Below are 25,215 nucleotides of genomic sequence, written 5' to 3'. Positions count from 1 at the left end.
AGCGATGCAATGACATAATCCTGCATCGCTATGAAGAGTGAACCGTGCATCTTCATGACGGCCTCGTGAACGACGCCTGGGCTCGGGCTCTGTCGAACAGCGGGTGATCATGATTCGAAGCGAACGTACCCATCAAGTAGCCAAGTGATCCCCGATATGTCGGCCACGATATCATAGACGCATATAGCGTACTTACTATCCGTACAGGTCCCGCAAGCAACGCGAATTGAGCATGGAAGCTATACCAACCGAGGTATTCGCAGCACAGTACGTCGTACACCCGTCAATAGGTGCATGAGATCATGGTGGCGCTCCTGGGATGGCCGAATATATGGACAGCGAGAGACTAGGGAGGTCGGGTCCGGAGCCGTGCGGACTCGCTCATCGCGCTTGTCGGGCAGTGCATCACAGCCTCTGGAAGCTGTCATGGAGTATAGGGACGGCAGCGGTGTCAAGTCCGTTCAGAGGCGGTTTGCCGTGATCGTTCCTCGGAACACGCCTCATGGGCGTGGCGAAATGGAAGAGGGAGAAGGGTCAGGACTTGTATATAAGACGTCGCGGACAGTGGTGTCCATACCCGGTACCGTTCTTCGTTTCCCAACGCTCTGAGCCACGTCGCAGCTATCCATATCGTAGCCCCGTATAATCATCTTTACATCGTCGATTCTCAGCCATAGTCAGCAGCATGGGCACGCAGCAAAGTCGGTCTGTCCACAGCGTCCATTTGCGGCGCAAGGATAAGCGGTCGACCTATTCGGATACGGAAGGCAGGAGGAGCGGGGAAGGTGCCAGTGGCCATCGATATACGAGCGCGCATCAGCCACAGAAGCAGGCGGTGGACAGAGAGAAGTCAAAGACAAGCGAAACTGGATGGGCGTCGTCCGCAACGCAGCTTGCACCGGCCAACGCGGCGCCTCCCTCGGACCTTTCACAGCCAGAGCCGCACGGCCTCGCCGGCAACCACGCGACCACCGAGGGGACAGCGTCCGGTGATGGGCCGGAGGGACGGGGCGACGCCGATCGAATAGGTGTGAGTAGCCTGATCAGACTGCTAGAACCCTAATTATAAGTAACAGCCATTGCTCTACGTCCCTCCGTGCTCCTCTCCCTCTTCCACCATTCGTCTGTTGCTATCCGCATCCCCGTTCACGTTCTCCTAGCATTCCTACAGCAAGAAGGATCAAGAGATGGCCCCCGCAACCGTCCCCTGTCAGGTTAGACCTCCTAGTCTTCATCCCGATTAGGTCGAGCGGCTGATAGCGGTCAACGTGCTTTCCCAGTATCGGACGGGCAAAACCCTCGGCAGCGGCACATACGCTATCGTGAAGGAGGCAGTACACATCAAGACTGGCAAGTACTATGCTTGCAAGGTCATCAACAAGAAACTCATGGAGGGGCGGGAGTACATGGTGAGTCTAATACCCCTGAACGTCCGCAGGGCGTACATGCCCTTCCCCATGGAGATCATACGATCGCGGCTCGGCATGAGTCACCTTCCCGCGAACTACGTGTCTTACACGGCTCTGCACGTCTGTAGGTACGGAACGAGATTGCGGTGTTGAAGAAGGTGTCCAAGGGTCACAGAAACATCGTTACCCTTCATGACTATTTCGAGGTACGTCCTGATACCGCATTCATCGTTCGGGGTCTTGAGCGGCCTTATCCTACGTAGACGGCACACAACCTCTATCTTTGCTTTGACCTGTGTACGGGCGGCGAGCTCTTCGATCGCATATGCGCCAAGGGCAACTACTACGAAGAGTGCGTGCTCATCAGTTCTCCTAGTACTTCGGCGCAGAACTGATCCATATTCCAGGGATGCTGCTGCGCTGGTACGGACGATCATGGGTGCAGTGAAGTACATTCACGAGTGTGGTATCGTACACCGAGGTATATATGCGTAGTTCTGGATCCTGCTCCCGACTCTCCTGAAGCTATTTTCCGGATAGACCTCAAGCCCGAGAACCTCCTCTTCCGTACGAAGGACGAAGATGCAGATATCATGATCGCCGACTTTGGTCTCAGTCGGGTAATGGACGATGAGAAGTTCCATCTCTTGACAGAGATATGCGGAACGCCAGGCGTGCGTATTAGCTCCGTTGTAAATCTGCTTACTCTGAGGATATTGACGCGTCTTCCGCAGTATATGGCTCCTGAGATCTTCAAGAAGAGTGAGCAGTGCGCACACGTGTGATCAGCTTCAATGTACTGATGGCGCTATGTCTGCAGCCGGCCACGGGAAGCCTGTCGATGTCTGGGCTATGGGCGTCATCACATACTTCCTGCTTTGTGGTAACGCTGCCCTCGTCTACGTTCATGCACGTTTTAACATAACGATATACGCAGGATACACTCCATTTGACCGTGATACCCAACAACAGGAGATGGAGGCTATCATTGCCGGTGACTACCGCTTCGAGCCTGGTCTGTCTCTGCTGTCCCTTCCTTTCCGCAGTCCGCTAACAGTTGCGTCTCCCTTCCTTGTCGGTGCACGAACATACATTACCCCGATTGCACACACAGACGAGTATTGGTCGAACGTCTCCCAGACCGCGCGTGACTTCGTCTCGGAATGCCTGACGATCGACCCCACGTCGCGCCCAACCGCGGCGGAGGCGCTCAAGCACAAGTGGCTCGCATCGGAGCAGCCGCACTTTGTGCCCGACCCGCAGAGCTCCTCGGGCCGGCCGACGAACCTGCTGCCGCAGATCCAGAAGGCGTTCGACGCGAAGAAGACGTTCCGCAAGGCGGTGTTCTCGATGATCGCGACGAAGCGCATGTCGCTGCTCGCGGGGCTGTCGCCGACGGCGCAGACGCTGAGCGAGCACATCGCGCAGTTCAAGGAGGAGTCGGAGAAGGAGCAGGTCGACGAGGTGTGTATACTCACGCTTTCCGCCTTTGGGCATGCAGTGCTCCGCGCGTTACCTTTCTGCGGGAAGCTGACGTCTACGAACGCAGGGTCGCAGCGTGACGCACTACGACGAGCACGGCACCGAGCACTCGGAGTCGCGCGAGGAGCTCAAGAAGCAAGACGACGTCTCCCAGTCCGAGGCGGAGGGACACACCGCGCTCGTGACCAAGCTAGACAGCTTGTCTGTATGAGCTCTCTTGTTTTCTGCCTGGTCTGGTGTCTGCTGCTTCGCGTCCGTCGCACCGACGTATGATATCACAGTCCTTTCCGGACGTAGGGTAATCCTTGGAGAGCGATGAGCGGGTAGAAGGGGTAGAGAATGAGGGCTGTGGGCGGACTGGGGGTTGGAGGTGTCGATGGACCATTGGCTTGGTTGGCTGCTTATGTCTGTGCGCTTTCGAACAAAGTTATAACGGGCCGTGCGAGGACGGGAAAGAAGATATATCTGCAATGTATGATCATGAGATCGCTATGTATATACAACATCGCATTGGTCTACTGCTGGCAAATATCTGGACATGCTGTGCGGTTCGACCTAAGGCCCTCCCGATCGAAGTCCACGGATCGGCGCCTAGCAAGAAGCACAGATAGACGCCGATGCGCTCTTTGATGTCCACTTGACTCCCGACCCCCCCAGGACCGTATTCCTAACGAATTTCGAGGACGCGTAGCAAGTGAAATCATTCTCGACGTCTTCCAGTCTTTCATCTCTGGCAATCTTATATGAGAGTCGTTTGGTGGTGTCCGTCGAAAGCTACGTAGTGGTATGCATGGTGACTTTCGTTGTTCAACACTGCATTTGCGCGTCGTGTTCACAGCCTCACCATTGGCAGATGAAGATGGAGAAGCAAACCTGCAGATGCCACGTTCGTACTCACGGGGGGTTGCGATGGCGTTGAGTGGCTTCTATCAGCACGACACACTCGCACGCGAACAGCCTTGACAGAGCTAAACCTTGCCGTTATGGCCGTATGCGAGCAGTATGTCGTATATGCTGTTGTTTTGTTGTTGACCAGTTGAATGTCGCTCTTCCATGTGGTTACAGATTCGCGTCGAGGCTACTGTGGACATTAGCACGCTCCGCCGGAAATTAGGAGCCTATGATAGACTTCAACAACCGCGGACGTCTATCTGCCAGTGAGTTAGTACGCGGTCCGATATCTATCGTCCAATAGCTGTGTGTCTTACGACAACATCACTGCGCAGAGTGGCGGGGCCGTCTGTGACTCGGAAACTCACATATCATACCAACGCATACTTCACCAAGGTCCCTCCTTCCTGCTCTCCGTCCCATCTCATCCCTAGCCTCGTCCGACTTCACACATAAGATGCTCTTCGTATTAGGCTCTATCTTCGGCGCCGGATTGGCTGCTCTCAATACTTTCAAGAACAAGCGTGTGTCATGGATCGCCATGCTTTTCCGCCATTCTCCCCTTCTGATATCAGCCGCAACAGTCTTCTACCCGGATGCTAGTAATGCACCCAGCCTCCACATCAACGTGAATCTCAACCTGGGCAATATGGAGAATGTAACAGTCGTCTCCCCTCAAGTCAATCAGACTGTTGGGCCACAGTTCGACTTCAAGTTCATCGATACGGTTAGCACCTTCCGAACACTCTTCGGCGCGTAATCTTCGCTGAAGGACTGTTTTACTGACACCTGCTTTGCTATACCAGAGCTACGATCTCGCATCTAGCTCTCCTGATGCATCTGCCATATCGCTGTTGCTGCAGAACAAGACATATTCAGCAGACATTTACCCATCCAAGATCGACTTCATTGCGGATAGCGATCCGCCTACAGCGGAGGCCCAGCTGAACGTCCCTCTTCTCCCGGGACTTGCCGAGGGGTCGTACAGTAAGCATAGCTGATTGTCTGGCCATCGGGATGCGGAGCTGAAAGATGGGAACAGATCTCACCATAATGGAGTGGCAATGGGGTGGTCCTCTGAACAGCCCGAAATCACTGTCCCGTTTCGAGGTCCCGGTTATATTTGTGTTCGACCCCAAAGCGCATGAAGCGCCACCTACGAAGGATGAGTTGTAGTAGCAGTCACGAGCGACTATGTACATACGGTACGATGCCTTAGCACTTCATTAGAATGCACGACTTTGAAACGCGGAATGCTGGACAGATCGAGAAATGTGATCTACAGATGATACCTGTGTGTATGCAGGCATTTTCTCGGCCAGGCCCCCTTCCTACCAGTACGGACGGGCGCTGTTGGCCTCTGTGGGAGCATGAATGGAGACGGTTTCTCTGTTACATAAACGGTAAACTCGACCTCACAAGTCTACGTAGGTCCCATTTCCCTCGTCGGACAAGGGAGACCGACTTGGCAACAATACACGACAGCAAAGACTGGACATGACGGTCAGTGCTCTGCCTAGACTTAAGCTTCAACTCACCGCAAGCGTCGGCAGTTGTGATGGAATCAGTCTTCAATGAGACTGTACGGTGCGTATGGCGACATTTGTCGGCGAGGATAGCCCGTGATCGGCCGCCGTCTGCCGCTGTAGTCTGCAGATGCATGCCCGACGCAGACATCCTTTACATCAGTATGTCTCGCCAAGTCAAGCCGAACGCGGCGACAGGCATGCGCGAGTAGACCTGTGTATCATGGTATGCTTCATGTACTGCTGCCGGTCTCGCAGCGGAAGCATGGTTTGGGTGTCTCCGTCATATGACGCGTACGGAGCGCCATCAGGGCAAAGCGTGGGGCAGGCCGACCAGACGTCTCAGGAGGAGTATATAAAGGAGGATACCTTGCACCGACTTCCATCACCAGTTCCTCACATTCCCGTCTCAGCTCCTGGTACTCTCTCAACACAATGCGCACCTCCTTTGTTGCTCTTGCCTGCGCCGTGTTCGGTGCTGTGACCACTGTCGTCGCTCAGGGTATGCATACACTTTCCCAAGATCGTAGACTGTGTTGCCTTACAACCTCGTCGTCTTTTCAGGTTCACCTGAGCTCATCACCCCCATAACTGAGAGCGTCATCGGGTTGCATCCCTTCGTCGAGTACAAGCGCCCCGTGCGTGCAGCTACCGTCTGACTTCCGAGATGAATGCAGCTGACCGGCAGGTGCTTTCAGGGTCATGTGGTCTCCGAGGACACTGTAGTCGAGGTCTTCTTGCACAACGCAACCGTCACCGCCCAGTTGCTGCCCCATCCCACGTTCTCTCCTGGGAACGGGCCCCAAGACACTGCTAACGGTACCGTCAACATTGACCCCACGGTGTTCTCCGAAGGGACTTACGGTGAGATCCCTCTTCACGTCGTCGCCCATGTACCATTTGCGGAGGCTTACCGTTCGTCGGTTCCGTTGTCAGACTTCACGGTCAAGGAGATCAGCCCCTTCAAGGGCACCGTCGCGAACATCGGCATCGTTGTCACCCTTAGCTACGATGCCTGAAAGGGCGCGAGCGACTCAGAGGTTGCGTCATTCGGAGTCTCATCAGCGAATTGATAGAAGCCAACGTTCATGACGATGGCCCGACCCTCATTCAGACTCGTTGGATACGGCATAGCGCTTGTTCTTACAGCTCCTAATCATTCATACGTTGCCACGGTTCGTGTATTGAATCGGGGGAAGTGTGCGATTCAACTAGCACGGCGGTGTTGTTGATCGTCTTCACGAACTACTGCTTTCTGCAGAGGTCCCTGGCTTCGGGTGCCAGACACTAGAAGACATGCTCGCCCTTCCTCGCAGTCATTCCTGTGGATTGGTGAGAAGTTGGGGCGGGGGAGCGTTGGATTATCCAACGACGTTCGGATACGTCGTTGCTCGCGTGTGGCTATCGGAGGGTATTTATTCTACGTCCCTTCGAGGAGCCTACGAGCGTGTCATTACGGTAATACCAATGTCGGGGGACAGGAAGGGGCTACGCTCGTTTGACATGGGAAAGCAGTAAGGGAACGAATCACCTTCTCGGGCACGACTTGAGAGAACTCCTCAATCCGCGAAGTTGCGGGATTACCGGCCAGGCCTGCGGAAACCGTCAAGCGCCCGGCGGGTCGATACCGTCGTGCAGAGATATTGGCCTGAGAAGGCCATGTAGCTAATCCTCGCACTGCTGAGATATATTGCGCGGCGTTTAGGTACGTGGCACTGATCGCAGACTGCTTGTCAACTTGGCCGTTTCATACCATCCTGCGCGACATTAGGGTATATTTGGTAGAGCCCAGGGCGAAATTTCTTGGGCCATTTGACGTTCGCTCGAGATACAGACGCGAGTATTCTGAACGAAGTGGTGCGTGCGGATATTTGCTTTGAGCGAGTGTGTGTCGAATTTACTGGTACGGTGGAACCCTGGATACCCTGGGCGCTAAACGCACCACTCATCGCACAGGCATCCCGCGGTGCGTGTGTATGTAGCACTGAGGAGGGAGGACCCTGAACACTACTTTCCATCATAGGTACTCACGACATAAACAAGTCTCTCTCCGGACACAAACTATTCTGCAGCAGCGTTCTCTCGAGGTCAAGTGGAGCACAATCTCGGGCAATCTCAACTCCCCTTCGAGCCTCAGTTTCGTGGCCCAGGCTCTGGCAAATAGACCCTATTGCTACACTTTCGCTAAAGTTGTCGCTCGTGTACGCATTTGCTGAGGTGCGTGAATAAACAACAGGTAGTGCAAGGATCTCTATACGCAAGTTTATCCTCGGCGTCTAATTCCTCGCTCTCTTCTGGTCCATTGGCATCATGCCCGACATCCCTGTCGGAGCGCAGATATTCGATCTAGCTTTCCTTCCAGAACAGCCTCTGGTGACCACTGGGCTTCTCACTGGGTACATCAAGGCGTTCAGTTACGACGAGCAGGGGAACTATGAGGAGAAGTTCTCAATCAGGCCCTCCAAGAAGTCATGTAGAACGCTCGCTGTGACCGAGGATGGGTCAAAGCTATGGGCGGCAGGAAAGGCGAAGGCCATCTAGTATGTATATACCTCATTCGCTTGAGTGCTTGAGGTTTTTGTTGACCGCATACACCCCACGACCGTCAGTACTGTCGACGTTGGGACGGGAGAGGTCGTCGACACTCGTGCTGCTGCACATGAGTGAGTTTATATGGCTTCTCCCCACCGCACAATAGACCACTGTCGCTCACCTAGGCAGTGCTTGCAAGTGTCCCCATCAACCGGATGAAGCGACTTCTACCGCGACTCTTTGCGTCAGGAGACGATGACGGCGTGATCAAAGTGAGTATTGTCTCTTGACCGTGCATTTACATGTTTCCCGATCATACATGGCCCCAAGTTATGGGACCCCCGAAAACAGGAGGCTGTACGGAAGTACACACACCACTTTGATTTCATATCCGACTTCATGTGGCTGGATGACAAGAAGCAGCTCGTCGCTACCAGGTACGTAACCACCATGTGGTTCATCTCATACCGAGCTCATGGAGCTTTTGTCTACTCAGCGGCGACGGTACATTGTCAGTCATGGACATCAGATCCAAAAAGCTGGAGCCCGTGGCCCAGTCAGAAGACCAAGAAGACGAGTTACTTTCCATTTTACCTATCAAAGGGTACGTCGACGAACGCACGGACAAGTTTGCCCGTAATGTTGATGAACCGTTTCCAGCGGGCAGAAAATCGTTGTCGGGACGCAGCTAGGCATCCTCTCAATATTCAATCGCAAAAATGGCTGGGGAGACTGCGTCGATCGTATACCCGGGTACGTTCCCTACCCATCCTCTATCCAACCCCCTCTGATCTTCACCGACACGCATTTCCTCCCGCCTCAGACACCCGCAGTCCATCGACGCCCTCTGCGCGATTCCGTCCCGCTACTCTAACGCGCAATCCACCATCCTGACCGGCTCCTCCGACGGCCTCCTCCGCGCCGTGCAGCTTTTCCCGACCAAGCTCCTCGGCGTCGTGGCCGACCACGGCGAATTCCCAATTGAGCGCATTGCGGTCGACATGGGTGGCGAGGGGCGCTGGGTCGGGAGCGTAGGGCATGAGGAAGTGCTCAAGTTGACGGACCTACAGGAGGTGTTCGAGAACGATAGTGACGAAGATGAGGAAGCCGAAAGCGGTAGTGCCGGGAGCGATGCGGATCCGGATATGGAGAATGACGAAGGCGGTTCAGACGAGGAAGGGGAGACGAAAACGGGGCCTTCGAAGAGCGAAGTCAAGGACGCTGTAGAGGACGAGCACGTCGACGAGGAAGAGGGTACGAAGGAGAAAGCGGCAGATTCGAGCGATGAGGAAGATCTAGATCCAGAACCTCGGAAGCGGAAGCGGAAGCGGAAGAAAGAGCAGGACGCACTGCATGCGATGAAGCGGAGGAAGGGGAAGAACGAAGTCGAGGCAGAGCCCACTTTCTTTGCAGACCTTTGAACGACTTGTACCCTCGCTAACAAACAATGGCAATTTGAATCTGGGGGTGGAGTTGCTAATAGCTGCTCGGACCTGGGTCTACTCCAGCACTGTTACCGCGAGTTCTCTGTGGAGATCTTGTCTAAATCTAAATTGAAGGAGAAACGATCGTCATGTATTATTATGCGGGGTGAGAGGTGGCTATGTCTTGCGGTCCGCAGTACTATCCTTGTTCCATGTGACTCTGGAGTCCCGTGGACAAGTTGTGCCCATCGGATCGCCCGTCGGTGGACGGGCACACAAGGGCACACAGCCGAAACAACGTCATGTATGATTTGGGTACAGCCGCACAAGCGGCCGGGCATGCCCAGCCGTAAGCCGCTCAACTTGAAACCTCGGATGCTGACGTTGAGGCCGCGATCGCAGTTCGACACTGACTACTTATAAATATAAATGATGCAGATCAGGTTCGAGGACAGTAGGACCCCATTGCCTCTCACTCTTTACTTTTCATCCTTTCATTTCATCTCCACGACATGATGCGCTTCTCCTTGTTTGCCCTCGCTGCAGCTGTTTTCGCGGGTGCCGGTGAGTGTCATACATTTTTCGACCGCACAACAGTGGTTCATTGTGAACATATTTGCGCTCATTTTGTAGCCAACGCCCAGCTCATAAGCCCCTCACCCAGCAGCGGCATAGGCCTTAACCCTCTGGTCCAGTATACGCGGCCTGTGAGTACTCATTACCTATCGCTTACGAGTGCTGTACTGCGCGCCTCCCGGCTTGCGTAATTCTGTGTAGCTTCATGCTGATTTTGCGTCTTGTCCCCCTCAGGGTCGCTCGAGCTTTGACACGTCGTTCATCAACGTCACCCTCCACAATGCCACGTTCAGCGCGCCCCTTACACCGACGCCCCAATTCTCTTCAAACGACACTGAGACAGCAGAAGGCCGTGTCAACGTCAGCATCAACGTCTTCAAGGAAGGGAACTACAGTGAGTGCCGGGCTTTGGACCTATATGAGAGACATGGTTCTGACAGATGCACTGCCTCGCAGACTTTACGGTCGTCGAGACCGACCCCAGGACCAAGAGCATCCTCTCCACGACGAGTTATCTTGTCACGCTCGACTACGATATCTAGATGTTTCCCCACTATCATGGCGTAAGTACTATGTTGGAGTTTATAGGCACAGTGTGAAGCCGTGACTGGGAGGGGCAGAACTCATCGATTTCGGACGAAAATGTATGTATAAGTGACCTGTTGCTATGTTTTGCTATGAATATCGTTTCAAGCTGAAGTAATCCGAGCATATTCAGTCCTGAGGGGTTGGCAAGGTCTCACAGCCTCACGATCCGTAGCGGATGGGGGGAGTTGCGCGCGATGGATGCGATCACGTGGTGGGAGTTACTAGACTAGGCGCGTCATCCGCGCACGCGACAGGACCGTCCTATTTGCACGCGCACCACCATCTCGCCACGCCACCGTCTCTGACAATTTCCTATCTTACCCTCCCCGCTGTGTCATCTACAAAATGGATTGGACACTGAGTCATTCCGAAACCCTCCAAGTCCTCAAGAGCATGGGTATCGAGATCCCGACGGACACCAAGTTATCGGGCGACGCGCTTGAGAAACGGTTGCGCGATGCCCTCAATGCCGCTCAGTACAAGGATCGTCTGCCATCCCCGTTTGACTTGCACGGTCTTCCCGCTTGGCCTTTGAAGAGGCCGAACGAAGCCGATACTAGAGCGCGATCCCTCTTCGAAGCAGTTCAGCGGGGAAATATGCAGGAGGCGCTCCAGGTCTACGAAACAAAGAAAGCAGGGGGGAGCACTGTTCCGACACTATACGTCGACCCTTTCATGGATCTGCGGCAAACCATGATGGGTCTTGGGAAATATCTGGATGACGGCCTGAGGTGGTGCGTGCTGCAAGATCAAGAGAAGGAGCACTGTGCCGTCAATCTCAGGGTGAGTTGCTGGTTCCTCCAGGTTTCTGCCATGTGCTGACTATTTATGTATTCAGGTCCTCTCTGTTTTGGAAGTGAATGAAAGGACCCCCGCGTTTGTTGTATTGTATCGAAACTTCGACAAATCTACCGCGTTGGAGGGAATCGACTGGATAGACGAACAAGTAGACACGAATCCATCAGAGGTCGGCGAGGTCATGCTCAACGTCAACGCCACGCCTCTGGAACAACGACTGCTCCTGAGAGTTTTGAAGCTGAACGCGTCTCTGGTCCCATCTGACTTCAAGGTCGAGCGGCGGCGCACTGAGCAGTCCTTCAAGGTTTCCGTTCTCCTGCCCGTTGGACCTCTCGAGTACGACGCGCTGGCCAGATTGAATGTCAACCTGGGATGCGCGGTTTGCGGCAAGCGAGCCACGAGTCGATGTGCCGGGTGCCAATCCATCGCTTACTGTGGCTCAGGTACCTTTCCCTGACCCTTTCCATGTCATGCACACACACTAATCGCTCCTCGCACGCACCAGAATGCCAGCGCAGTGATTGGCCAGACCACAAGATAACCTGCCGCTCCCTCAAAGGTGGCACCTGGCGCACAATCCGTCTCCGCTCGTCCATGCCCGGCCAGGACGGCAAGTGGCTGGGTTTCATCAACAGGCACACCTCCACCTCGCTCGGCTTCGAGGGCTCCGCTACCCAGCGAAGCATTCGCAAACTGGACGGGTCCAACCCCCCGCCAAACACGTACGACGACAAGCCGTTCCTCGTGAAATTCCAGGTTGCGCTTGTGCTCGCGGGACTGCCGGCACACATGATGATGTACGATCGGAAGCGGACGTTCCAGGCGTTCTTCTACCTCGAGGACGACGCGTGGGTGTATGCGGATTTTGTGAGGGAGATGGAGGGTCCGAGGGGCGGGTATGGGGGAATAAAGATGTATCGGTGGGCGAAGAGGGTGAGCGAGTGGGAGCTGAGTGTGTGTTTGGACCGAGAGCCGGGAACAGACACGAAGTGGTGAGCGCACGTAGTTGAATGTTCTTAGTCATCAGCTCTTGCAGTCATACTACGTCCCGTCGGATTCGGTTAGGCCTGTGCCATGATGGTGATACATCTGGATTAGACTAATCCACGACCACATAGTAGCAACCGAGGGCTGACAGGTCCTAGACACCTACCCTAGGCGCAACCTGCCATCTAGATTCCTATGCGTATTCCTTCTTTCCCATTCTGAGACTGACTTGTTTAGCTCGTCGTTCAACGGTGCATCAGACCCACGTTCCCGTTATATAGCATATAAACCTTGGGTGTTCGTTATAGTACCCCATGTTCCACTGGCGCGCTTCTCTTCTGCCTACAGCCATCTTCACGACTGGGGCAACACATGCGGCATAGATTGGTAGCTAAAAAAGCGCGTCTCGGTGGACCTACAGTCGTCGATTCATATGAGATGCGGTAGCCATCCGAGTTTATGTAGGCTACAGTCACGCGATGGGTCCTAATGACACCGGATTCCGGATGAGGAAGTGGCTCAACAGGCGCGTGCGACGTTACGCTCGCTTGACCGGCTGCTATGACTGCACATCCTTCCGTGATCTCATCCAGCTTCATCTATGATCGCTGTCTCCGGTCGTTCCTTCGCCTATACCCTCCATGAACTCTCTGACGCCCCAAGAAATACTGCAGGTCATGTCAGACATGGGCTTCGACCTCACTCCACATCCCAAACTCCCGAACAGCGTCCTCGACAAACGGCTACGAGACGCACTCAATGCGTCGCAGAACCGGGATGGCTTCCCCGTAAGCTTGGACCCTCGTAATCTACCAAAGTGGCCTATGGAAACAGGTTTGGATGGCCGGCCTCTCCCGAATGGTCGATCGGTGTTCGACGCGGTCATTCGCGTCAACTACGAGGAGCTCAGCGAGATTCACCGGGCAGAACGCGAAGGACGCGAGTACGAGGCGCTTCCTCACCATGTGAACGCGTTATGGGATCTGCGTCAAGTGGTGATGTATCTGGGCCGCGCGCTGGACAAGGGCACGGATTGGTTGCCTCCTAGAGGATCCTGAGCACCAAGCAAAGTATATAATCAACATCCGGGTACGTCCATTGCTTGACCATGCCCTCCTCTGTGAACGGCGGTTTGTGTGAGCCTGTCGGACCCTTTCTGACTCACCTTTCTGACTCGCTGCCGTCACCACCGCATGTTGCGTAGAACACACCGCTGCGGAGGCCGTGCTGACTGGCACCTTCGTTCTGCAGTTTCTGTCCGTGCTCGAGCTGGATGAGAAGACACCGGCCATCGTGCTCCTGTACCGCTCCTACACTCCATCGGACGGCATTGAGCATAAGCGATGGGGCCACAGCCAGCACGCAAAGGACCCAGACATGGGCGACCGAATCTCGCGCATCAGCGCCACTCCAGTAGAGATGAAGCTGTTCCTGAAGCTGCTGTCTACAAACGCGACGTCGCTCCCCAGGACTACCAGCCTGACAAGCAGCGGTTCGAGCAGAAGTTCAAGCTATCCGTCCTGCTCCCCGTCGGACCGCTCGGCTTCGGCGCGCTCGGTAGACTGAACAACGACACCGGCTGCGCCGTGTGCGAGGAGCAGCGGAGCAGCCGGTGCTCGCAGTGTCAGTCCTTCGCGTATTACGGCGCAGGTACGTACCCATGCTGCATCGGCGTGCTCCGTTGCAGGCAGCCCGCTGAGCAGCCGGTGCCCGATCAGCCTGACTGGCCTGCACACAAGGCGACGCGCCACTCCTTGCAGGGCGGACGCTGGGTCACCGTGGACTTTCGGACGGCCCTTCCGGGGCTCGAAGGAGAGGTCACTGAGTGGGTCCGCCGGCTGGGCGTCGATCGCGGCCAGGGGCTCCTCAGGACCCGGACCGAGACGAGCGCCGTCCCGCCGAACGTCCACAGCGAGAAGGTCTTCGTCGTCAAGCTCCAGGGCGGCATGGAGGCTGCGGCGGCGACGATTCTGGTATACGACCGCCAGCACTCGTTCGAGGACGTGCTCTTTCTGGGGGAGGACGACCCGGAAACGTACGCCGCGCTCGTTGCGGAAGTACGCGGGCGGCGCGGCGGGGAGCAGGGCGTGAAGATGCATCGCTGGGCACGGCGGATTGGCGACTATCGGCTGAGCATCTGTTTGGACCGCCAGCCGGCGACGCCGAAGTGGTGACGTCGTTTGTGATCACCGTAGCCCCCACTACGACCGGCCTTTGCGCATCTATTGGCACTCGACGGGGGATCTGCGCGGCCTTAGAGAGTGCACTCGGCTGGAGCGCCATATGTCGGACGTATACGGATGCGGTAGTCGAGCCTCCTTGTGACCAGAGTGTCTCGAGTCCGTTTGGTCTTTGTGCGACAGCTGCGGACCCTCTCTTCGTACTGGCCCGCTATCTTGCCCCGCTCGGGTACCTGCAGGTTGAAGCCTCGAAAGGAGAAGACTGAACTACCTACGTAGTGAAACACTTGACGAGCGCCTCCGTATCCCGCCCTCTCGTCTCGATCCCGAAACGACGAGGAAGTGGCCTGTGCGTAAGATCAAGTGGTGTGCCGTTGTGCTATGGACAACGTACAAGCGTGCGGCTTTCGGACTTGATCGTATAGATGTAACTTAGGAATGCGTCCTATATAATCAACCTGGAGCCCTCCTAGTGGAGAGCAAGGATGAGTCTGCGATCCTGCTTCGGTATCACCAAATCCGCAACTACCACGTCAGGCAGCCTCTGCTGAGGTATCGAGCGGTATCGGCGAAGCTCTAGAGATGCCACTAAACTGGCGTACTAGTCCAGCATGATGTCGATCTAGTTCGTTACTCGAAGCAGCGCTGTGAGAGACCTCGGCGACCACTAGCTAGACACCAGAGAAGCCTCAATCAGAACGATCGACTTGCCACAACAGTACGTCGGACTGCGGCTCGACTCGACACGCCCCAAACGGCAAGAAGCACCACGAGTACGCACTCCGAGGAAGCAGAAGCTTCTCATTTTGCGTAACTCCACTACCGGGAGGACAACGCGAACACTGCACAGCGATGATCGTGATCGACGCGTCCACAGACGCGGCACGACCGACTATGATACACGAAGGGGTCATTAATACGGCGGACATGCGAGCATGGGAAAACGGACGAAGGAAGCACGGCCGAGAACGAACTGGCCGAGGGGACCACGGGGGCTAATGATGGGCGGAAGGAGCAAGGGTTGATATGTGTATGTGTTGTGAGTGGGCAGCCCTGTAAGGCGGGCGGCGGGCCAGCAGACCCGCGCGCACTCGGAAGTCTGGGACCAGGGACCAGGGCACTATGCGATGTATATCTACAGCGAATGCGGAAGGAGGTGATTATATGCGAAAACAGATGCGAGAGCAATGGACATTGGACAAAAGCACTGAATGGATGTGGGCAGAAGCGATGATGAATGGATGGACGGGCCGATGTTCGAATGATGGATGTGCGAAGGGGACCATGATGATGCAGCCGAGGATGTCGACGAACGTGCCAGAATACCGGAGAATACGATACGATACGGAATCCGAATCAGGAGATGGAAGATGATGACGAGGCGTCGTGGATGGACGAGATAGGAGAAGTGCCAAGGGACGTCTAGTGGACTCGATGGGTGCCGACGCTAGATCGAACAGAAGGCGAGGACGACAGCGGAAGGTGATGACCAGCGTGAGATCAGGTCGCGCAGCTGATCTGCGACCCGGGCCACATCAGACAGAACTGACCGCCCGCTAGGCCGTCCACGAGGAAGAAGGGAAACGTGCTAAACCACCATGGGCCGCCACACGCCACCCAGCGCGAAGGAGGACGCAGGAGGGCCAAAAGCGACGCGAAGCTATGATACAGAGCAGGCGATGATGACGAGAAAGAAGAGGAGCATACACCGAAGGTCGACACGAGCCGCAGCGTCCGCCGTCACCGGCACGCCACGTCCGCGTCGTCCTGCAGCCACCCTCGCCGCGGCGGCGGCAGGTCCATCGACAGCGTGAACTCCCCGCCGAGCCCCTCGCGCTCGATGTCGTCGACCCGGAGAGCATCGTCGAACGCCTCGCCCCGGTCCAGCATCACCGGCACCGGCACCTTCACGTTCAGCGGCTGGCACAGCAGCGCGTTCTGCGGGAGCCGCGCGTGCTCCTTGCGCATGCTCTGCGTCCGCGTGCGCGTCATCGGGTGCGCGACGTGCGCGTACGCCGGCGCCTTCGCGCCGCCGCTCTGGAGGGGCGTCGGCCCGGGCCGCGGGAACGCGAGCAGCCCGCTCTCGAGGTCGAGCTCGCGCATGTCGCGCCAGAGGTCGTCGTCCGGGCAGTCGTCGAGCGCGAACCCCGCCGCCGACGCCTGGTAGAACGTCGTGTTCTGGATCAGCTCGTCCTCCTCTTCCTCGCACACAGGGAACAGCTGCGCGTCCATCTCCTTCGTCACCGCCCGGATGCCGACCCTCACGCTGGCGCTCACGCCGAACTCCTCGCTCAGGTCCGCGAGACCGCCCAAAGAGCGGCTCGCCGGGGACTGCGGGCTCGCGGAGGAGGCCTGTGCCTGCATGCGCGCAAGCGTCTCCGCGGTGACGGGCTCGCAGCGCGCGAGCGGCGAGCTGTAGACGGGCGTCGCGAGCCCGACGAGGTTCATCCGCGCGCCCCCGACGTAGTCCCGCGAGCTCCACGCGCGCCGCCGGCTCTTGATCTCGAGGATGGTGAGGTCGGACCCGCAGCGCGAACGCGCGCCGATCTGGCGCGGCGACGAGTCCAGCCGCGCGAGGAGGTGCAGCAGGCGCGTGCGGATCGACGAGAGCACGTGGTACGTCGACATGTCGAAGTCGAACGCGGGCGAGGGCGGGGACGGGCTCCGCGGGACGTGCGGCGGCGCCTTCGTCTCGAGCGCGGACAGGCGCGGGGGGCCGCCGGGCGGCGGCGCGACGCCCGAGCAGAACGGCGAGCGGACGGGGGAGTCCGTCGGCGTGTGCACGGACGAGCCGTCCGTCTCCGTGCTCACGCTCGTCGTGCTGAGGCTCGTCGCCGCGGACGCGTCGTCCTCCTCGTCCTCGGCGTCGCGCAGCTGCGCGACGGTCTGCGGGTGGCCCTTCAGCGTGTAGCCGAGCGGGTGCCCGAAGCCGTGCGCGTTCGCCTCGACGATCATCTCGCGCATGCGCTCCTCCGTCTTCCGCAGCACGCTTCGCCCGATCCAGGCCGGGTACAGCCCAGGCGGAAAACCGTACTCCTGCGCGAGAACCTCAGGGGCGCACTCGATCGATGCGAACGAGGGCGAGTCCGTGGTCGAGAACATCGGGAAGACGTATCTCCGCAGGGTGTCGACCAGCTTGGACCGTGCGCGATGCCGCAGGCGTTCTGAGTGCGTGCGCACCTTGCAGTGCTCAGGGAGGGGGATGGGCGCGCGCGGCCGCACGCGGAGCTGGAAGACAGGCCGCTCCGTCACAGGCGACATTGGGGGCGAGCGCTGCGTCCGCGAGAACGTCGAAGTGGTGCGGGAGTGGCAGGAGGACGAAGGGATCTTGATCGGGGGCAGGGACAAGGGCAGCGTAGGGTTCCGGCTTGAGCTGCCGTCCGAGAGCGCACCCTTGAGCGCGGAGACAATAGACGAGAAGAGCGACCTCTGCCGCTTGTGCTTCGACGAAACAGACTGCGTGGGCTGCTGCCCCGCGTTCGAGAACGTGGACGCCGTCGGGCTGGGGATCTCGTGCAGGTACGCGTCGCCAGAGTACCGCGCGCGCTCGCGCTCGAGCTCCGCCGCGGAGTCCTGCACGTCCTCGACGACCTCCTCGAGCGCGGCGAGGCAATTGCCGGAGTCGCCCTTGGGCGCCAGCGGCCACGTGACGTGCGCGCCGTCGACGAAGGTGCACGACACGGTGCGCGCGGGCACGTCGAAGACGACCTCGGTCATGAGCGCGCTGTGCCACGCCGCCTTGTCCATTGCGTGGATGTTTCGCGGGGCCTCGACGCCGAACCCTTCGTCCTGCATCTCCTCTACCATGTTCGCCTGCGCGCGCCATGCGGGGGGACAGTCGACCTTCGCGTCGTGGGTGGGGTCCGGGAGGGTGAGCGTGAAGAGGATGTTCGGGGAGGGGTGGACGGGCAAGATGCGGATGAGCATCTTGGCGGATTAGGAGGATTAGTATAGTGTACGAATGACTGTGAGGCGTTGGGGAGATCCAGCGGGGTATACCCTGCGCTCTTATGTGTTAGATGGGGAGAAGTGCAGAATAGAGTTGGACATACGTGGTGTGTGATAAGGAGAGATGGCTCTAAGGAGACTAGTGATGCCCGCACGGACCGATGACTCTGCGGGGGGAGAATCACGTTCCGGAGGAGCGCGGTGTGCCCAGGGAGGGGCGACGTGGTAAATTGAGCAGGAGAGGAGTAAGGCAAGATTATTTCGCGTCGTCGAGCCCGTCGCGCAAATGGAGCGAGCAGCCGGTGGATGTAGCGCCGACCGAACAGTGTGGTTGTATGTGTGGCACCGCAAGATCACAGGCCGTCACGGAAGACATGTCCGGAGCAGGTTCAGAAGACGGCAGGCCACAGGATTTATGGAAGCGTAGAGCGTCAGGGAAGTCGACGTGTGTATGTTCAAAGCCACAATGCGGGCGACCACAAAGGAATGGGCGACAAGGGTGGCATCAGACAGACACAAATGACTGTCAGACAACGCTAGACAACCCCGAGGAAAAGCAAGCACGTACCTATAGGGACAAGGAACGTCCACAAACCACAGAGGGGGATATCAGTCCACGGTCGGCGTCGACGGCGTCGTCGTCGTCGGGCACAAGTCTCGAGCAACAAGCGCGGGCGGACGACCCGAGTTCGCCATATATTCGCTTACATAAGACACCATACACGGTAAGTCATAGATGGCGGGTCAGCCGTTCTAGGCGCTCGCAGGGGACGCGCTCGACGGCTCGGACGCGATCAGCTCGACAATCTTCTCGACCAGGCTCTTCATCACTTCCGCCTTCTGCTTGCCAATCAGCAGCACTTCCTCGTGCGACACCTGCGGCTCGTCCTGTCTCACCACCGGCTTCCCCGCGAGCTTCCGGGATCGCACGCAATAAACCTTAATTGAATAAGCGTGCGCGACGGCAGCGACGCAGCTACTCACCTCCGCCTCCACTTCCTCTCTGATGCTCCTGTACCTGGTTGGAATCACCACCTTGTTCGTGACGAGGCTGAGCACGAGGACCTCCAGGCCCTCCTCCTTCCCGGCGACAACCTCGGGGATGGTGCTCATTCCGACGACGTCAGCGCCCGCGTTCCTCAGCATCCTGCCCTCTGCGGGGGTTTCGTACGTCGGGCCCGACACCCACGCGTACACGCCCTCCGCGAGCGCGTCAAGGCCCAGCTGAAGCTTGTGCGCCGCGAGGAACGCGTATCTCCGAAGACTGACGGAGTACGCAGAGGACAGGGCGAGGAAGCGCGGATACTTCGGGTCCAGCTGGGGCCCGAGGAGGGGATTCATTCCCGTCAGGTTCGGGAAGGCGAGGTGGTCTTGAATGACCACGACTGAATCCGGCATCATCAGTGACTGGTTGGCGACGGAAGAGGATCTATACGCACTGGTGCCTACGTCGATGTCGGGGTTGAGAGCCCCGGCAGCGTTCGTAACTTTTCCGAGAGGGGTTCAGCATGCATAATTGCGTGGACGAACAAATATCCTCACTAATAAGGTTTCGGATGCCCAGGCGTGCCATGACGCGGATAGGATACACGACGGCTGATAGCTTGTGACCTTCATAGGGATGTAGCTGTTCGCAAACGACTATCGGTGACTAGTCTGCTAATGACTGTTGCGCGACATACCCGTCCCAGCATGGCCACGACAGGGACGCCCTCTCCAGGGCCGATCAGGCCAAAGGCAAGAGAACTTTTATGACCGGGGACTGAAGAGAATTGAGTCGTGTCATAACATTCGTCCAGAGTCCAAGTGGCAAAATGAAGACTCACCTGTACTCTTGCCGAAACCAGGGAGGGTGGCGTACGGAACCTCTACGACGTCCCGAATAGCGGCGGCAAGCGTATGCAGACCAGATCCGCAAACGATCCCAACATGTGGCCGACGTAGCTTCTCGGGGAGCAACGAGTGCAGAGTGGCCATAGTTTGCTCGAACGGGAGCGCATCTGATCTGGATTGCTCGGAGTCGGGTCGCGGCATTGTGTTCGTGTCTTGATGCGTAGTTCCTTCTCCCGTTCGGTCCGAACGCCTCAGTGCTTGCGAAGGCTATGTGCAACCCCGGTCAGATGCGCGCAATGTAGGTACTATGTACCAATCAGGTGGATGCTCACCAGATGCTGAGAGAGAGCGAGAGAGCGAGAGATCTGTGATAGATCGGGAATCTGGATCAATGTGTGTCACTCATGCCTAAACGCGGACGTAATTATGTCACGCTCGGGGCCTGCCGCCTCAGGCACTGCTCGTGCCGGATTGAGCCGTCCTTGCAGCTAAGTACGAACCGTCCTCGACATTGCGCGCCGTTTCCAAGCTGCCAGTCCGAAACTTCACCTCCCTCACCGCTCTCCTCAGCTCTGGTCTCTATCTTAGTATCGTTGCAGACCGGAACATGCGCCCGCCTGGCCCTTCGCAGTCCGGTCAACTGTAGTAGTCGGGTCTATGTCGTCTTCCGTTCCACCGAGACTGGACTTTCGCTTCCGATTCCGGACAGTGTCTCGGGCAGAACGTCCGGAGCAAGGACACTAGCGGACGACGGAGGACCCTCGGCAGCCTCGATTTCCCTGCACCGGCACGTCGTCGCCCGGCAGCTACCGTCGCCGCCGTTGACCACGTCGATTGGTCGCGGCGAGAAATCTCTAGCGTCTACTACCCCTTGCGAGTTTCACTTTCGAGTGCTACCAGGTGTAGGTGGAGGAAGATGAAGACTTCGGTGCGTGAATAGGCTATCTGATTCGGTTGTGCAGAACTAGGAAACACCGGTGTTTCAACCTCGAGGTCGGGAAGGCGTCGTGTGGGAAACGTCTTCGCTCTCTCCCAGGAGCGCGGAAACGTTTGCGAGCGTATTTAGACTCATTTCCGCGAATAGGTGCCTTGCCAAGACCGATGCCGCTGTTGGCAAGGCACTCGGTGCTACATGGAAGCTCGACATCTCCCTATTACGGACCACGGCGTTCGTCGCGGTCATTTTCACACACACGTCCATAGGTGGGTGTAATTCTCCGCGCCCACAAACTCGAAGGCGGCGACATGTCACGGTGCCTGATGCTCCGAATGAGTATGCGGCTTATGACCCCCGAGCGGCGCGAGATGGAATTACGCCCGAGGCGCCTGCTAGAAACGACGGATTCAGATATGGCGTTAACGGGCGGATGCGGCGGGACGACACCCGCGCGGAACAGGTTCCGGGAACTGCAGGGCGTGAGATCCTCCGTAATGCCAAGAGCGATGAAGCTCCCTAGCGCGTCGGTGGCGCCGTTCCTTGACGTGCTGTGCGCAATATGAGATCTGTAAAGCTGAACTGTGTGCAAAGAGTGCCGACCCTTGACGCGGAATCCGAATACGCGTCGCCTTTCTCATCCAAGGGCTGTCAGCTCTCGTTCCTGGTGCAATATAGCGGCAGAGCGGCAGCAGCGACCGTGAGCTCGAGTCGTCTGGATTCCGAGTCACTTGACACGTCCGTCGATTTCCAACATCTCATGTTGGAGGCGTGCTGGGGAATGGGCATTGATATCGCTTTCGTGTCCTCCACATTTCTGCCAAGATCAAAAAATGGATCGTCCTCCCCCGACTTTGCGGCATTGTGGTTCGGAACTCGCACCGAATATTTCGTTCATGTATAATAGGCACGTCTGTCATCCAGACTGATATGGCATGTCCTCGGTATGGTCGGCCGTCGTGGCGTCCCGGCCGTTCTCGCTCTTTCAGTTCAGTCTTGTGTCAGTTCAGTGTTATGGCCAAGGGATGCGCTGCTGATTACCGCGCTTGCCTTGGGCACTAATCCGATGTGCACCGCTTTGTGACCATGGGCGCCCCTCTAGTTCGTGTTTGAACCTATGTCGCGGCTACCACGAGCACAAGGACAGCGGTGACACGGCAGGGAATCGGATGTTTTCGATTGGAGAAAAGTCGATGAAATGGGGACGCAAAAGGCAACAGCCCGTCGTTTTTCAATGACTGTTATCCAGAAGCGCCACGTATTCACGGATTGTTTGCCTCGCGCGTCCCCTTTTCAGCGACTTTTTTCTCCAGCTGGAAATATCCGATTCCCTGCCGTGTGAAAGTGAGGATATGGACGCAGGGGTTCGCTTCACTTCACCATCAAGACCTCTGACTTCTTGACGTACTGGACACAATATGCGTACGACTATGCGTCCAATGTAACAGGTCACACCGATGCCACAGCTATATGACGCGTCCAGCCAAGCCTTCCCACACATAGTCAGCCTACAGCCTTCACACGGCACAGGAACGCACGAACTTGTGTACATAGAGAAGGGCTTTGCTAGCCGGCATGCAATGCGCGCGCTCCGCTTCCTGGGTAGGGTCTGACACTCTGGCCATTCCTATCATTCCGAAACATAGCCCGTCCGACGTCTCAATGCTCCGCATTCTCAGTATCCGTGTGTAACGACGCGAGATGGTCTACATGAGATCAGTGATCAACTGAGAATTACAGGGGTATGTCAGACATGAGAAAGCCTCTCCAAACCCGCAGTGTTCAACCGTTTCCGAAGGCAGAGCGGGGGGCATTTCCGTGCAGGAGAGAGGCACACCGCCGAACCTCATTCCGCCCATACGAAGTGGAAGGATGACAGCAACTGCAGCGAGGATTGTTATGCGCCTTTGGCTCACGGGCATAGCATGACTCGAGCTAGCTATGCACGCGCTGGCTCACTGATGAGGATGGTATGTGAACGCTCGCGTCGCAACCTCAACAAGCAGTGTACAGAACATGCAACTGTGCAATGGGGGTTCCCACGGAACCGGCACGTCCAAAGATCCCCATACGCCTTGGCCGACATGTCAGGGTAGAAGACGCCGTCTCGTACACCGGTAACGCATCTAGGACAAATATGCACGAGATGCGAAGGTATAAAAAGAGTGCGCTGAAGCACGGAGACCTCAGCGCACTCCTACGCTCTTTCTACTAACTCTTTCTCCAACCACTCCTTATTGGCTTTGCTCGATTCTGCTACATTTTTCGAGATCCGTACCTTACAAGATGTTTGCTAAAGCTCTGATCCCATTTCTTTCCCTCGCCTTGATTGTCCGAGCTGCTCCCTCGCACAAGTCAGACTGTGGCAACGGCCACCTGGCGAGTAACTCTCAGGTAAGGCGTATCCACAAATGTTTCTGTTCAGCCCTGTTTACTCGCCAATCTCCTTAGTGCTGTGTGTGGTATGATGTCCTCGACGACATCCAGACGAACCTGTGAGAATGGCGCGCTTCGGAGGTCTGTCGGCCCTGCTGAACATAGTCTAGCTTCGATGGCGGCGAGTGCGGGGAAGAGGCCCATGAGTCTCTCCGGGTGAGCATTTCTTCGTCTCCGGTACTGATCTCAAGGACTAATGGCAATACTTTATAGTCAACCTTCCACGATGCCATTGGCTTCTCTCCTGCGCTCTTCAGAGAGGGGAAGTTTGGGCAAGTCCTTCAGTCCTGTACTGCATGATTGTGGTACTAACCGCCTCTCTCACAGCGGTGGCGGTGCCGACGGTTCCATCATGGCCTTTCCCATCGAGACCACCTTTAAAGCTAGCGCCGGCCTAGACGAGATCGTTGGAGAGCAGAAGCCCTTTGCTCTCAAACATAACGTCTCATTTGGTGATTTGTGCGTCTCCCACTCCCACATAACATGTTCTATACTTGTTCCCGCTCACGTCTATCACCTATAGCATTCAATTCGCCGGTGCGGTTGGTGTCAGCAATTGCCGTGGTGGCCCTCGCCTGCAGTTCCTTGCAGGCCGGTCCAATCACTCTCAAGTTTCACCAGACGGCCTGATTCCGCTCCCGGAGGACCCCGTGGACAAGATCCTCGCCCGCATGGCAGACGCTGGGTTTAGTCCTGCTGAGGTCGTCGACTTGCTTGCGTCACACACGGTAGCTGCTCAGGACCACGTCGACCCGGTGAGCATATGCGCACGGTTCACACAAGATAATCGCTGACGATGCGCATAGACTATTCATGGCAGCCCCTTCGACTCTACTCCCTCCGACTTCGATGCTCAGTTCTTCGTCGAGGTGCGAACGCCGGTGTCTGTGTTCAGGACGATAGAGCTGACGCTGAATTATCTCTAGACACTTCTCAAGGGTGTAGCCTTCCCTGGTAACGGCTCGAACGTCGGTGAGGTCCTCTCCCCATATCCGGGTGAGATGCGTCTTCAGTCCGATGCTGCCATCGCCCGTGATCCCCGCACGGCCTGCGAGTGGCAGTCGTTCATCGGTGAGCATGCTGTAGTCATCTGGCTGCGTGCAAGGAGCGCTCAACATTCCCCGTCACAGCAAACCAAGAACTGATGGTCAGGAAATTTGAGAAGGTCATGGCCAAGATGGCGGTGCTCGGGCAGGACCCTCGCAAACTTAGTGACTGCTCTGAGGTCATCCCCGTGCCCAAGCCCGCCGCATCTCAAGTCGCGCATCTCCCCGCTGGCAAGAAACTCAAGGATATCCAGGTGTCATGCAAACATATTCCGTTCCCCACCATCAAGGCTGACCCTGGTGAGCTCTCCCTCTCGGCGTGGGGGCTGATAAAGGCGTGCTGACAGGAGGATTTGGTAGGCCCGGAGACCTCCATCCCCGTTGTCCCTGCTTCGTAAACCGAGAGAAGGCCCACACCGTTCCTTGGTCTGCTCCGGTCACCAATGGCAATATCGACCACAAACCTTCGCAAACGTGAACGTGTCGTGCCAGCACAATCGGCGTAATGTAACTAGCGCTTTAAATTCTTTTCGGGCATTCGGACGGTTATTGAACATGTGAGATTGGTACTGTTATCGCAGTATACAGTAGTGTTGTACTGCTATCGCATAACCATAATATTCAG

At 56.9% G+C, this 25,215-nt stretch overlaps 12 protein-coding genes across 12 annotated transcripts; 9 read left to right on the top strand and 3 right to left on the bottom strand.

Moving 5' to 3' along the window:
• Positions 1-1,187: 1,187 nt before the first annotated feature.
• Positions 1,188-3,102, top strand: DICSQDRAFT_64148 (Pkinase-domain-containing protein; the record flags this gene model as incomplete). Its single annotated transcript, XM_007367261.1, has 11 exons — positions 1,188-1,214; positions 1,281-1,409; positions 1,538-1,615; positions 1,673-1,761; positions 1,817-1,890; positions 1,950-2,083; positions 2,144-2,171; positions 2,230-2,292; positions 2,347-2,424; positions 2,524-2,873; positions 2,959-3,102. The coding sequence occupies 11 exons, from the start codon at positions 1,188-1,190 to the stop codon at positions 3,100-3,102; spliced, it is 1,194 nt and encodes a 397-aa protein (XP_007367323.1).
• Positions 3,103-3,723: 621 nt separating this feature from the next.
• DICSQDRAFT_137983 (uncharacterized protein) lies at positions 3,724-3,936 on the bottom strand (the record flags this gene model as incomplete). The annotated part of the gene is made up of 1 exon (XM_007367260.1): positions 3,724-3,936. A coding segment is annotated over one exon (213 nt), but the record flags the coding sequence as incomplete, so codon positions are not given.
• A 303-nt stretch (positions 3,937-4,239) lies between these two features.
• DICSQDRAFT_148194 (uncharacterized protein) lies at positions 4,240-4,958 on the top strand (the record flags this gene model as incomplete). Its single annotated transcript, XM_007367259.1, has 4 exons — positions 4,240-4,306; positions 4,367-4,509; positions 4,589-4,769; positions 4,825-4,958. 4 exons carry the CDS (start codon positions 4,240-4,242, stop codon positions 4,956-4,958), a joined length of 525 nt encoding a protein of 174 aa, XP_007367321.1.
• A 785-nt stretch (positions 4,959-5,743) lies between these two features.
• On the top strand, positions 5,744-6,327 carry DICSQDRAFT_127995 (uncharacterized protein; the record flags this gene model as incomplete). The annotated part of the gene is made up of 3 exons (XM_007367258.1): positions 5,744-5,810; positions 5,873-5,946; positions 6,007-6,327. The coding sequence occupies 3 exons, from the start codon at positions 5,744-5,746 to the stop codon at positions 6,325-6,327; spliced, it is 462 nt and encodes a 153-aa protein (XP_007367320.1).
• Positions 6,328-7,612: 1,285 nt separating this feature from the next.
• DICSQDRAFT_88608 (WD40 repeat-like protein) lies at positions 7,613-9,306 on the top strand. Its single transcript, XM_007367257.1, has 7 exons — positions 7,613-7,848; positions 7,918-7,971; positions 8,040-8,112; positions 8,171-8,277; positions 8,337-8,444; positions 8,501-8,593; positions 8,664-9,306. Exons 1-7 carry the CDS (start codon positions 7,619-7,621, stop codon positions 9,259-9,261), a joined length of 1,263 nt encoding a protein of 420 aa, XP_007367319.1. The 5' UTR covers positions 7,613-7,618; the 3' UTR covers positions 9,262-9,306.
• Positions 9,307-9,779: 473 nt separating this feature from the next.
• DICSQDRAFT_171588 (uncharacterized protein) lies at positions 9,780-10,382 on the top strand (the record flags this gene model as incomplete). Its single annotated transcript, XM_007367256.1, has 4 exons — positions 9,780-9,828; positions 9,898-9,971; positions 10,075-10,234; positions 10,297-10,382. The coding sequence occupies 4 exons, from the start codon at positions 9,780-9,782 to the stop codon at positions 10,380-10,382; spliced, it is 369 nt and encodes a 122-aa protein (XP_007367318.1).
• Positions 10,383-10,767: 385 nt separating this feature from the next.
• DICSQDRAFT_137978 (uncharacterized protein) lies at positions 10,768-12,324 on the top strand. Its single transcript, XM_007367255.1, has 3 exons — positions 10,768-11,211; positions 11,267-11,669; positions 11,732-12,324. The coding sequence occupies exons 1-3, from the start codon at positions 10,774-10,776 to the stop codon at positions 12,220-12,222; spliced, it is 1,332 nt and encodes a 443-aa protein (XP_007367317.1). The 5' UTR covers positions 10,768-10,773; the 3' UTR covers positions 12,223-12,324.
• Positions 12,325-12,854: 530 nt separating this feature from the next.
• On the top strand, positions 12,855-13,271 carry DICSQDRAFT_171586 (uncharacterized protein; the record flags this gene model as incomplete). The annotated part of the gene is made up of 1 exon (XM_007367254.1): positions 12,855-13,271. The coding sequence occupies one exon, from the start codon at positions 12,855-12,857 to the stop codon at positions 13,269-13,271; it is 417 nt and encodes a 138-aa protein (XP_007367316.1).
• A 50-nt stretch (positions 13,272-13,321) lies between these two features.
• On the top strand, positions 13,322-14,387 carry DICSQDRAFT_171585 (uncharacterized protein; the record flags this gene model as incomplete). Its single annotated transcript, XM_007367253.1, has 3 exons — positions 13,322-13,343; positions 13,418-13,626; positions 13,683-14,387. 3 exons carry the CDS (start codon positions 13,322-13,324, stop codon positions 14,385-14,387), a joined length of 936 nt encoding a protein of 311 aa, XP_007367315.1.
• A 991-nt stretch (positions 14,388-15,378) lies between these two features.
• DICSQDRAFT_181639 (uncharacterized protein) lies at positions 15,379-18,320 on the bottom strand (the record flags this gene model as incomplete). The annotated part of the gene is made up of 1 exon (XM_007367252.1): positions 15,379-18,320. One exon carries the CDS (start codon positions 18,318-18,320, stop codon positions 16,134-16,136), a length of 2,187 nt encoding a protein of 728 aa, XP_007367314.1. The 3' UTR covers positions 15,379-16,133.
• A 686-nt stretch (positions 18,321-19,006) lies between these two features.
• On the bottom strand, positions 19,007-20,441 carry DICSQDRAFT_88597 (inosine guanosine and). Its single transcript, XM_007367251.1, has 6 exons — positions 20,168-20,441; positions 20,024-20,103; positions 19,884-19,968; positions 19,781-19,828; positions 19,326-19,726; positions 19,007-19,256 (listed from the first exon to the last, which is right to left on the bottom strand). The coding sequence occupies exons 1-6, from the start codon at positions 20,373-20,375 to the stop codon at positions 19,095-19,097; spliced, it is 984 nt and encodes a 327-aa protein (XP_007367313.1). The 5' UTR covers positions 20,376-20,441; the 3' UTR covers positions 19,007-19,094.
• A 2,952-nt stretch (positions 20,442-23,393) lies between these two features.
• MnP8-short (lignin peroxidase) lies at positions 23,394-24,988 on the top strand (the record flags this gene model as incomplete). The annotated part of the gene is made up of 10 exons (XM_007367250.1): positions 23,394-23,502; positions 23,560-23,603; positions 23,655-23,700; positions 23,758-23,828; positions 23,872-24,003; positions 24,068-24,299; positions 24,351-24,413; positions 24,471-24,615; positions 24,675-24,890; positions 24,951-24,988. Coding segments are annotated over 10 exons (1,096 nt in total), but the record flags the coding sequence as incomplete, so codon positions are not given.
• Positions 24,989-25,215: the final 227 nt, after the last annotated feature.

The sequence above is a fragment of the Dichomitus squalens genome (genome assembly GCF_000275845.1).
Source record: "Dichomitus squalens LYAD-421 SS1 unplaced genomic scaffold DICSQscaffold_24, whole genome shotgun sequence".
Lineage (NCBI taxonomy): Eukaryota > Fungi > Basidiomycota > Agaricomycetes > Polyporales > Polyporaceae > Dichomitus > Dichomitus squalens.
Note: the sequence above shows the minus strand (reverse complement) of the source record. Positions and strands in the feature narration are given on the sequence as shown.